The following is a 12,462-nucleotide window of genomic DNA, read 5'->3' as shown; positions in this document are numbered from 1 at the left end:
AGGTGTGGAACATTTATCTCCAACAAATTGCCTCAGTAGCATTTAAAGGGAGTGCAGATCTCTCTAGTTTCTTCACATTCCCGGTACAAGAAGATGACTACCTGAAAAGAAACTTAAAGGCAAAATAAACAAGCACCCTCCCCTGCTGTGGAACATGTCTTTATTATTAATAATATTTATTATTGTTATTATTATTATTCTCCATGTTTTTTCCTGCGTCTTCTGCACAGGCAGCAGAGGTGGGAATGGGGGGGGGAGGAGGAGGAGCTCAGCCCCCGCCCCCGGAGCGGTACCAGGCGGCCGTGCCGGGGCGGTGTCAGGGAGCGGCGGAGCCGCCTGTAAAGCGGTGGAGGCGGGGAGCGGGCGACAGGGGTGCTATGAGTGGGCGACGCTGGCCTTGGTGGGCGGCAGCGGAGCGGGCAAGTCGGATAAGGGGGCGGGCTGGGGGGCGGCCTCGGGTCGGTAGGCGGCGGGCTGCTCGCTCCGGCGCTTGCTTCCCTCCCACAGCACTGGTGGTGCGGTTTCTGACGCGGCGTTTCATCGGGGAGTACGCCTCCAACGCCGGTGAGCGCCGGGGGCTTCTCGGGAAGTGGGGGGGGGGAGGCAGGAGCGCAACTTTCCGGGAAGGTTTGAGTTTTAGCTGACTTATCGGCGGGAGCTCCTGGCCACCCGTGAGCTCCGGGGGCGGGGCGGGTGTCTGCGGGGGTTGCGCCTGCAGCCGGCCCAGTGTGAGCCGGGCTTAGGGAGGGCAGATAACTCGCTGCTTCCGAGAAGCTCGGGGAGATTATAGGGAGCTCAACCGCAGAGGAGATAAAGCGGAGAATAAAGAAATAGATTGTTAATGGAGTTCTATTGAGTGTCTCCTTACCAGCCCTAGAAGAGCAGTGAAACATTGTTTATCAGGCAGCCCTGATTAATCAGGGCATAATGCCGTGTACCCTGCTTTTGCAGGATAGCTTTGTTGGAAGTCTGGCTGTGCTGAGGGTAGAAGGTCTCATTTGTATCAGAATAAGCGCAGTGATCCACAGGGCACTTCTAAGATCTTGGAAGATGGCAAAACAGGACTTGAACTTCCACATTTTGGGTAGAAGCCATATAAGCGATGTTGAACTGCTACGCAAATGCCTCTGGAAGTGTGCTATTCCAGCTGGCGTGGCATGAGAAGGCCCAGAGCTTAAAATGCCAAGAAGACTGCATCTACCTTATTTGTTCTGCTAAAGGCAATAACTTTTTTCCAAAACCTTTTCTTAAAAAAAAAAAAATCAGAGTAGTCAACGATCCACAAATAAAAAAAAAAAAGCATTAGTAAGCCGAATTTCAGTCAGACATCTAAATTAACTTATTCTGAAAGTAGGTTACAGTTGTACAATTGTGCTCTCACAAAGTAGCCACTATGCAAACAGACTCTAAGGACAGTTTGAGTCCCAGATGGCTTATCTGAAGTCTAAACATGCAGATTATGTGGTGCTCTCAATGCTCCATGGGTGCTCTAAATCACAGCTAAAACCAGGTTTCCTTGTTTTGAGCCTCTGAAAGTGCTAGTCTCAAAAAGACATATAAATGCCCCAAAATATTTTTACTTATAAATAAATGTTTGTTAGGAGATAAGTTTAATTCAATTTCTAAAGAGGCAGAAGGGGGAAGAAAAGTAGGAAAATGGGTGTTAAAGTGCACATCATCCTAGAACGCTTAGTGGAATCGAAGTATTAAAAAATAAATTAATTAATTATGGAAAACATCAAGGAGCCGAGAGTTTGATTCCCTGGGATGCTTGCAACTCATAGTTCACATCAGATGAACTCTTAAGCAGGAAGAATGCTTCAGATGAATGTAGTGCTGAACCAAAGATACTCAGTTCAGAGATCAAAGCCTTAACCATTCCTTCCTTACGTGCAGTTTGAAGTGTATTTTCAGTAGTGCCAAGAGCAGTTCTTGTCTTCGTAGTTCAGTAGCACTGAGGAATTATACTGTAGAAAGCCTGCTGATGAATGTCACTGTGAATGTGAGTTCGTTACGTTTTCTTAAAACAAACTACAGCTTAAAATAATAGTGATGACCTGGCTACAGTAGAGTTCCCAGGGTTGCTAGTGCTCGTGGTGGATCTTAAATCTTAGAGCTGACTCTACAGAAAAGTTTTAGGATTTAGACTAAGGACACTCTAGTACTAGTTAATATTTACAGGATAACTCTTAAAGCATCAGATTTCATGGTAAATAAACATTATTACTAAGAAGTGACTTCTGTGCAGAATCGGCAATTACGTGTAGGTTGGCTTACTACTTTCATAATCCTGAACCTTCATAACAAGGTCATCAGCATTTAGCTGTTTCAAAGAGTTGTGTGTCGTTTATGCCTCCATTTCAGAAGAAAACTAGGGTCTAAAAGTAGTGCTTCCATGGGAATGCCAGTGAAATGGTGTTGGTTGGCCTAAAGGACTGGGTAGCTCAGGTGGTGCAAAATGAAATGGGGTTGTTTCCATCTGAAAAAATAAAATAAATAAGTAAAGGAAACCTACAATACCAAGGGAACTAAAAGGCCTCTTAGAATTAAATAGCAAATTTCATCTTCATCATGTTTTTTTTTTTTTTAACCACTATTTCCAGTCACTTTAATGCTGTTTTTCATTGAATGCAATATATTTTATTTTTTTTTTTTTTAGAATGTATCTACACTAAACACTTAAGCCTGGATGGGAGGCAGATACACTTGGAAATTTATGACCCTTGTTCACAGGTAAGAATTTTAGGAGGCTGACAAAATCTATTCCTCATTCTACCTGTGTGATGGTGAGGAGTTGCAAGCATTCTGTCTGTACTTGGAATTTGTGCTTGCTCTTTTATTTGGAAAGACTGAATCTTTATAGTTGCTGTGGCTCAGAAACTATGTACTTTCTCAATTCATGGAAGAAGCCCTTCAGTGCTTAAATTTTTCTGTAAATGCTTTTGCATTTTGGAATATTAACAGGAATAATCTTTCCCACTTCCATATTATTCAGGTAAATATAGAGAAAACACAATTTTCTCAAATTCCCTGAACAGACAGAATTTAGTTTATAAAGCAAGTTATATGGCTTAAATGGCTGCAGAAGCAGTCAAAGTGGATAGTCCTGGAAATGAGTCTTCTATTCACACATCCAAGGAAAGCTATAATGCAGGCTTCTACATGTTGACAGCTGAACTTTGATCACAATAAACCACTCTGAAATCAAGTGTTTTTGTACTAATTTCTTTCCTCCTGTTACAGGAATACAGAAACCTTGGTACTATGTAACACAGGCAGACCTAGATAGGTCTGCCTGGCTATTAGTTCACAAGAATCCCTTTTTTGGTCTTGATTTTTGCCTCTTACTTACCAGGATAATGAATGCTAAAGCCAAAGCACTGGGAGTCTGGCTCAGACTTGAGTTCAAGGACATAAAAACTTAACCCAGTGAGTATATAAAACAAACCCCTAAGGAGATCTGCCTTCTTAGAGACAAGCAAGTTTTACTTGTCCCAGGGCAAAGCAGATTGTAACATGGCACAGGGGCCATTTTAATATATTCCATGGAGTCCTCCCTTGCTATACAATCTCTGTTAGAAGCTACTTTTCTGTAGACTTGTTTCTACCTGTCTCAAACCTCTTTCCGAAGCCCACCTATAGCTTCTACTTACTGTATGTTCAATCCTGTGGCACATGAACAACTTCTTAAAAGCATGCTTGAAACACTGACAGTGGCAGCTAGCTAGGTCAAAGCAAACTATACTGCTCTATGTATGGGTAGGAAGTTTCGTTGCTTGAGCATGGGCACTCTTTGCTTCTAAGGAAATCAGAAGTCAGCTGTCTGTGTTGAGGGCAACTCCTATTGAAGGCCCTGTTCTAGCACTCAGTTATGTTCATCCTTAGAAACAATGTCTAACATCTGCTGAACTGCCCTCTGCTTCTCTCACCTAAAGAGGAGTAGGTAGTGATCAGAAGGGAAGGTGATGGTAATGCTTTTTTCCAATAGGACTGGTGATTTTTAGAAAGAGATGGATGGGGTATGGATGTTCTGTATGCCCTGGGAGCTGGGGAAGAAAATCAGATCCTGAGAGAAGGCCAAACTGGGGAAGGAAAATCACTATCTTTGTTTCTGCTTCCTGAAATCTTGCTGCTCTCTGATGCTTCCCTCTGGTAGCTAAAGCCCTTCTCTGCAAAGCTCACTGTCTCTTCATCCGTCTGGGAAACGGCTGTCACACACAAGTCACCTTTCCTGACCCTAAACCTGCTGCACAGTCACTACAGCATTCAAAAACTGTTCTAGTGAAGACACTGAAGTCGTCAGACAGTTTTGGAAACTTGTTTCATTTTTTGTTTCTCATGCACCCCCTATCACTGCCAACATTCAGTCACCATCCCTCATTCAAAATTACAGCCTTGGTACAGCTGTGTTTATGGTGCTACAGTGCTGCTGTGGTGCTGAGCTAATCAAGGTAGCCAGGGTGGGATACTGGTGGGTGTTATACACTGCAAAGAGCACAATATTAAACTTAAATAGTCCTCAAGTTGCTGTCCAACGTGTTTTCCGCTGAGCACATGTTCTAGTCTATGTTGGTGAACTGCCAGTATCTTATCTATCTTGGGTCATGTGGCTCTTGCCAACCGCAGCCACCTGTAGGGATAAGCTAATTTGAAGTATTTTTGAAATTACCTTCCTGAGCTTAATGGGACAGTTTGCAGCTGTTGATTTCTAGAAATCATGGCAGTGACACTTTCTTGGGGTGAAAGGACCCAAACACTAACTCCCATTATCCCTTGAGCAGCTTTTGTCACCTGTGGTGTTTAAAGTCAACTGCGGCTTGAAAGGAGATTTGTCTAGCCCTATGGAAATTCATCTTGTGGGTAAACTGTGCTTCAGACTTGAACAAAGCAAAGAAAAAACAAGAGAAGAGAACAAAGAAATTTTAACTAAATAATTAAGCTTATTGTAGTCAGGCTATTAGGAGCATACATAACAGAGCCATAAGCAGAAACCCCACAAATACAGATGGCCCACATTTAATTCTCCTGTAACTGCAGCATGTTGAGCATATATATGCCAAAAGCAGTGGCTGTACAGATAATGCAATTTTACTGCTTAAAGCACAGGTGTTTCACAATGAATTTGTTAGTGCTTCAAAATGCAATCTGCAGTGGTATTTAGTAGGTTTGTGGAGTAGGACTCACCTGAATTCAATATCAGCACCAAGACCTATTAATATCTTTTGTAATGAAAGATGCAATGTTCTCACATTCACGCTGTCAAAGAAAATACTCGAGTGATAACAGTAACGATCTTTTTGCATGTGAATTTGAACTTCTTTCAGCCACAGCAGGGGAAGCTCTCCCTCACAGATGAGCTCCACTGGGCTGATGGATTCATCATTGTTCATGACATCAGTGAGAGAGCATCATTTGCATTTGCAAAAGCATTGCTATACAGAATCCAAGAGTCTCACATAGAAGCTTGTAAAAAGTAAGTGGCATTATTTTTGTTTCTCTCAGCAAAACATGCAAAAAAGCTAAAAACACTTCTGTGAGCTGTAGGAATCCTAGTAACAATCAAAATCCAGCAGCATAGCATAACACTGACAATGTGATACTTGAAGGTAAATTGCGTTGCAGATTAAAACTTGTTTCACTGTGTCCAAAACCAAGTGCACTAAGATCTTCATTCTCATTTCTTACAGCAATATGTTTCAAATAATTGACATAAATCTGCCTGCTGTGATTTACATAGGTAAAAAGCTGTCACAGTCATCCTGTGCTTTTGCTTCCCCTACTAATGTTCATATTACCAATGGAGATGCACCAGTGAGGAATTCAGAGAAAGCGTTTCCTACAATAAATTAACCTAATACCATGAATTTCTCCTAAGCTGCCTTTAGCAGCGATCCCCATGTCATTGATGCACATGGGTGACCACAGAGTAAGAAACAAACCATTTACATTCAAAAAGAACAACCAAAATTGCATGTCTGAGTACATGTGGGGGTGTGTATTCCTGTATCGGTCCACTGAGGTGCTTTCTAAGTAAATGAGTGAAATATTTTTCTTATTACCAGAAGTGGAGTGAAAAATAACATTTCTCTGTCTGTTTTGCTGCTGAGCTTCCTTAAATAGGGTTTATTTGGAAGTGGTAACTTTAGTAAAAGCTTGCAATTAGGATCCCTTTTAGAATTAGGATTTTCTTCTCAATGACACCATTCACAGTGATCTTGGGTGCATCTCTTTGACTCTATTCTGTTACCTACAAATGGAGAATATGTTCAGTTTTCTTCTTCATGACATCCAGGAGCTGACAATATCCTCAGCAGTATAGAGTGTGAAAACTGCAGTGAATGAAAAGTAGATGAAATTATTGAATAGAGGAGCTAAAATGAGAACTTTCTGATCAATGTCACAAGAATACCTTGCATGGAAAGTCCTTTAATGTTTGACTACAGACGATAGAAGACTGTAACTCTACCTGGTAAGGTTAGGGTGATAGTTTTTATTTTTTGTTTGTTTATTTGAAGAGCCTCTTATCCTGAATATACAGACATCATGTACACACTGTCTATTGCATAGTGTACAACACAGTATTTTATAATCTTTTCTCTAATTTAAACTTTTTTGATTTCAGAATGGTTGAGGCAGCAGTGTTTTTGGTTGGTAAGAAACAAGATTATGCCACATGAGGGAAGTTGGCTGGGATGAAGGACAAAAGCTGGCAATGGATAACAAGTGCCATTTCTGTGAGCTGTCTGCAGCTGAACATTATCAGGAAGTTGTGGGAATGTTCACAAAACTCCTGAGGAATATCACATCAAATTTCAAAGCAAAGGAAAAGAGAAGACCAAGTGGATCAAAATCAATGACCAAGTTAATCAACAATGTGTTTGGAAAGAGAAGGAAATCCGTGTAAAAGATGGTTAGTCCTGAATTAGGAGGAACAAGCTGAAATAATGGAACACAAGCAGCACTTGGTATTCAGTCAACTTCCTCTGAAGTCAGTGTCTGGAGAAGAAAGACAGTATAAACCAAAGGTTGGAGATAGTATAGTCAAGGGGACAGGGTCTAGACCTAGGAGACCCAACCTACTATTTCCAGTTCTACAACAGATTTAATATGTTAGGGCTATGTGATTTAATCTCTAAGCAGCTCCTTCCACTCTTTATCTCCTAAGTTCTTCAGAGCAGGGAGTTTTATTCTGTATTGATTCAACATCAGCATGGACTTGGACAGAGCTTCTAGGTGTGGCTGAGTATAAGCAGCCATTTTCAATGAACTCAGCATTGCTTACCAAAATCTTTCTTGAGAACTCGGAGATGTAGCTTTTGTGCAAGAACACTTGCACTAAAGAAAAGTAAAATATTCCTATTGTGTATGATAGCGTATTTAACTCAAGAAAGAACAGTTCAGAGCCTCATGAGCCTAAAGGTGTCTAACACCTGCTGACATTCATACAAATTAAATGTTTAGACAGCAAATCTACAGAAGATACTTACCATCAAAGCTACCTTGTGGAGGCACCAGAAGTAGGGAATCAGATAAACAAGGCAGTATTGTCTTCTGTTTCGTATCTTCTTTGTGGTGTTTTTTTTTTGTTTGTTTGTTGTTTTTTAGTGATAAAGTAGAGAGGGCTGAGGAGGGTAGGAACTGAAAAATGTTAGTCAGTGAGCAGTGGACTGTTTTAGAAAAATCATTATCTAGCTAGGGCCAGTGTAAGATCTTGGACTGATCATTTTCACAGAGCAGTTTTCCTGCATTATAGTACAGTTTCTTTACTGGTAAGGTGGATATGCCTGTTCAAGAACTTAATTTCTGCGTGAGTTTAAAGGTCAGCCTGCTGGTAGGAGCCATGCTCCTAACTTGCACAGAGTTTTTCCAAAAGACCAGTGTTTTTACAACTGAGTCATCGCTGTGGTATTGAAATGCCACTTGACAGAGCACTAAGGAGCACTAGCCACACTTTTCAAATGTGGCTATTAAACATCAGACGGGTCTAAATATGCTGTCAGTTGACATTCAGAGCTCTTTCTGTAGCTTTAACTAAATAAGGGCTTAGCCCAGCATGTTTGAAAGTGCTGTGCTCATACAGAAATCATGAAAAGGAAGAGGAATGATCCAAAAGTGAACTACTGCTTCTTGCTCAGTCCAGAGGACAGCTGGGATTCAGTCTTTTTGAGCTTCTGCACCAAAGCCTGCCTCTTCTCTGGAAGGTTTGAAACTGTATTGAAACTGTTAAGATTACTTTATCAGTCAGGACAGAATACTGATTTTAAAATGTCCATAAGATGGCATATAAAAAGCTATATAATCTTAATATTACTGTAGTAAAATAAAAGTAAAGAAAGTTTTAATGTGTTGACCAAAGATCACCTCCTTTTTTTTTTTTTTTTTAAGGAAAATAAACTTTTTTATTTCACTTGTTTTAAGACTACAAATATTGGAATATAGTTCTTACACAATGCTACTTTATTTCGATTCAGACGCTTCTCTGCCATATCAGGAGTAGTGTACTTAAGACTGTATTGTCAGTAGCTGTGAAACTGAACTTGAAGACTACTATTGTACACCTTTCCAGCTTTCCAGCACACATGGAATTCCAGAACAGCTGATAGACTGTCAGTATGCGAGGGCAGCTGTATATTGCCATATCTAGCGTTGTCCAGAAACCTGTTGTTTCTATTTACTGCTATGGTATCCAATAAACTGAATATAAGATGGATGTATTAACACTTTTTTTCTTTACTGTGGTATAAATACATGTGTGTATATATATATAACTTCTGTAAAAGGGAAGCACCATGCAGATCTGGAATTTGAATTAGAAGAAACAAATCTGAGAATCAGAGATTTGTGCAAAAGACAGCCTCTAGTTACAGTTCCTGTACACAATAAATCCTTCATGTACATTTATTTATACAGTGAACAGTAGAGGACTTTTTTTAATCTTTATGCTTAAAAAATTTGTGAAGATAACCGCGGAAGCTAATTAGTTTTGATTTTCTGGTATTGGAATATGGACTTCCAGGTAAGTGTAACCTGCAGCATGTCCCACTGTTTTCCCTCCCTTATTTTCCAGACAGTTTAAGTAGTGAAACATAGAGTGGCTGTTTCCTGGCCTATGTGCTAGAATGCACTTACCTGGAGACCATCTGAAACAACTGCAAGGTACCCATAGGTTTAAGCATACTGAAATATGCATTATAAACATAACTTGATGTTCTTAAAATCAGGATTTCTGTTGTCTCTTATTGCTGGTAAATGCAGATAAAGAGTGTAGAATTTGGGAAGGAATTCAGTTTCAAAGCAGTGAAGCATACACATGTTCTTCTACTATAAGTGTATTAAAAGAATGATTTACATGTTGCTAAGTGTTCTAACAACCAATGTAGTATGTTACTGGCTCAGCCAAATTTTCTTTGCACATCTTTGCATTTTCAAAAATGCAAAGAAGAAACCTGCCTTCAAAAAGAAATGAATGATGTTATTTGATATTTGATGCTTGCCCTTGGTAATGGCATCACCTACTGAACTCCTTGAAAAAAGTGGAAATGGAGCTATTTGGGTTGCCATGGATTGCTTCACCATAAGACCCCATTCTTTCTCACCAAAAAGATTTTGAAATTGCCATACGAGAGTTAAAGTTTCTTGTCATGTCAGGAAGTCCTTGTTCAGATGAACTTTCAACAGTTTTGGTAAATTTTTGCCTGAGAAATGCATTCAGAATTGATGTTTCTTCTCACTGTCTTCAACTTGAAAAGAAAACAAACAAAACTTAAGAAACAGTGACATAAAAGCAAAGAGATTCTACTGAAGTATAAAGGTAATAGCCCCTGGCTCCCAAATGCTGTCTCTCAGAGGGCTTTCAGGTGTTTTTTGAAGCTCTTTCTCACTTTAGTTTTGAAATAAACAAGACAAACACAACCTCAGCTTGTTTTCCTGCTGTCACGTCTGCATTAAACTTTCTTTCTGTAAATCCCACTATAGTCACACTCACAACAGGGCAAAGGGGAAGATGTCACAGAAAAACTTAAGAGTCTGATATTCCTAGAAGGAGGAGTAATTAGGTGTAGCATTGAGTACACCAACCAAACATGCTATTTATTTCTGGAGAAAAAAAAGGATAGCAATAAAGAGGTGGAACAGAATGCTTTGAAGCTGTGCTATACTCTGAAAACAACAGCAAGAAGTACCACAGGTTGCCTAGCCCATTGCTAGAAGCTGACTTCAGAGGTAATTATGAAAGGTAAACACTGAAGCACCAAAACCTTGTGAGTCATGCAGGGACAACCTTGTTTCTGTTCTCTCTATCTGGCTGCACTGTTTTGAGGGTGATGCAGCAGTAGATATTGAAGATGTCTGATGGTGGTGCTCTGTCCAGCCAGGAGGTAGAAAGACGGATGGATGCTGTGGCTAACAGCCTGAACAGGCATGATGCTGTCTGTCACCGACAGTTGGATCCAGATCACTCAGTGGTATTTTCAGAGGATGCAGTGGAGAATTATTAAGAAGGTATTATGAACACCACTCAAAGCAAAACTTTTAGACAGGCTACCAGCCTAGAATGATTTAAAGCAATATTAACTTATACTATTGAATAAATTAGTTCTCACTGTACTTAAAAAAAAAAAAAAAGAAAAGAAACCCCTTCCTCCTTAAGCCAGGAATGCTGGCCTCATTCATAGACTTAGCCTTTACTTGACCATGGAAAATGAATACAATGGAAGCTAAATTTTGATACGCTGGTTAAGACAGTTCGAAAAGCAAATCCTTTGCTTTTGTTTGCATGCCTGAATGTGGATCTGGGATTGTCAAATTCTATCGTTTTAAAACTTGGGTTTGATTTTTACATAAAGAAGCAGTGTTGTAAATGTTTGTGTCATGCCACCCCACCCTGATATTTCAAGACAGGAAGGCTATTCTGGGTAGGAAGTTATTTTTAAACAGACATTACTCTCTCTTAGAAACAGACTTCTGTCTTTTTTTAGTTTGTCTTCTTTTAATTGCTTTATAAAGTAAATTGAGTCCCTCTGGTTATATAATTAATATCCACATTTAGCCATATATATTTGAGATGACCGCTGAGCCATTTACAGCTAAATTCATTTCTTAAGACTGACTAGGAGGTCAGATATGCATTTAATCTCTGCTGAAGTCTGTTAAGCATCCAGAGTTTTTCCAGTGAAGGCCTCTAACAGTACAGAGAAATAGCTACTAGAAGTGAAACAAATGGGGAACAGAGCTGTTATCATGGAGTTTGTACCACATGATCTAAGCAGGTCTGTCCCCTAGTACACTCCTATGTTCATATTCAGCAGCAAAGTGGCATCATATCTATATCGCATAATGTATTTTACTACTTGAGATAAATACAAAGGAAGTCAAGTTTAAAACATTTGACCTTAAAATTATAGGCAGTGTGATATCTAACTAAGATTTCATTTTTAATAGACAACTTTTTAAATAGACTTCACAACTTACTATTATTATTATTTATTTATTTATTTATTTTTCCCACAGACTTGTTTGCTAACCTTTCAGGTGAGTTTCCTCCCAGAAAAAAAAAAAAAAAAGAAAAAAAAAACTTCTATTGTAAAGATGCTGCGAGCTTCTGAACGTTTTACAACCTTACCTGAGTGTCTGCAAAAAGTAATGCGCTGCCTAATGAGGAAAACGACAGCTTTACTGCTTCCAACATCTCCCTCTCGTGGTGTTTTTCTCACACTTCATCCTCCTCCGTGAGCAATGAAACATTTCAGTTTTTTCTCAGGTTGAAAAATCAATTCTATAAACCCAAGACCACAAACTACAGGTAAAAACCAGCCTCCCACGCAATACTACAAAATTTTTCTATCGATTATGCTGAGCTTAACAATAAGAAATGTAATGGGCTTCTTTTGACTGTATCTTTACTAACGAAACTGCATGCATTTAAAATGCTTTTTTTTTTTTTTTGTGAATGACACTTCTGAGCTCAGCTGTTTCACTGAAATAAAGTTCAGCTATCTTGTCTAAAATGCTGAAAGTATGTTAACATACTGCCAATGCATATTAATATCTTTGAAAAGGGCTTGTGAGCTTGTATCATTTTCCCAGCTACTGCTATTAGCCTCATAAGAGGCTAACCTCCACCTTCTCCTTCTACTGCTTCCTGAAGGTATTTATCCCCAGAACACGGCAGAGAGACATGACAGGGAGCTAAGGCACAGTTAGGCAACATTTCTTCTCTTATCTGTAAGCTGTAGCACAGATGTACTAGTTCAATCTTTAAACGAGTAAGGTCACTTACTGGAAAGACTCCAGGAGTGGCTTCATCTGGCCAAATACTGAGATCTCATTCTAGATTCCCATCTCAGTTAGATGCTTTTCTACCAAAGGATTTACCTCATCAAGGTGATGCCTCAAATAATGTAGATGAATCATGCTTCAAAAAGGCATTAAACTCTCCACCAACGATAAAGATAATTAGGATTG

The 12,462-nt window shown here is 39.6% G+C and overlaps 1 protein-coding gene across 1 annotated transcript; it reads left to right on the top strand.

The window, feature by feature from the left end:
* The first annotated feature begins 245 nt into the window (after nucleotides 1-245).
* RERGL (RERG like) lies at nucleotides 246-8,710 on the top strand. The gene is given in 5 exon segments (XM_035550696.2): nucleotides 246-564; nucleotides 2,660-2,733; nucleotides 5,325-5,473; nucleotides 6,623-6,663; nucleotides 6,666-8,710. Coding segments are annotated over 5 exon segments (822 nt in total). The 3' UTR covers nucleotides 6,905-8,710.
* The last annotated feature ends 3,752 nt before the right edge of the window (nucleotides 8,711-12,462 follow it).

The sequence above is a fragment of the Cygnus atratus genome, chromosome 1, assembly GCF_013377495.2.
Source record: "Cygnus atratus isolate AKBS03 ecotype Queensland, Australia chromosome 1, CAtr_DNAZoo_HiC_assembly, whole genome shotgun sequence".
NCBI classification, from domain to species: domain Eukaryota; kingdom Metazoa; phylum Chordata; class Aves; order Anseriformes; family Anatidae; genus Cygnus; species Cygnus atratus.
Note: the sequence above shows the minus strand (reverse complement) of the source record. Positions and strands in the feature narration are given on the sequence as shown.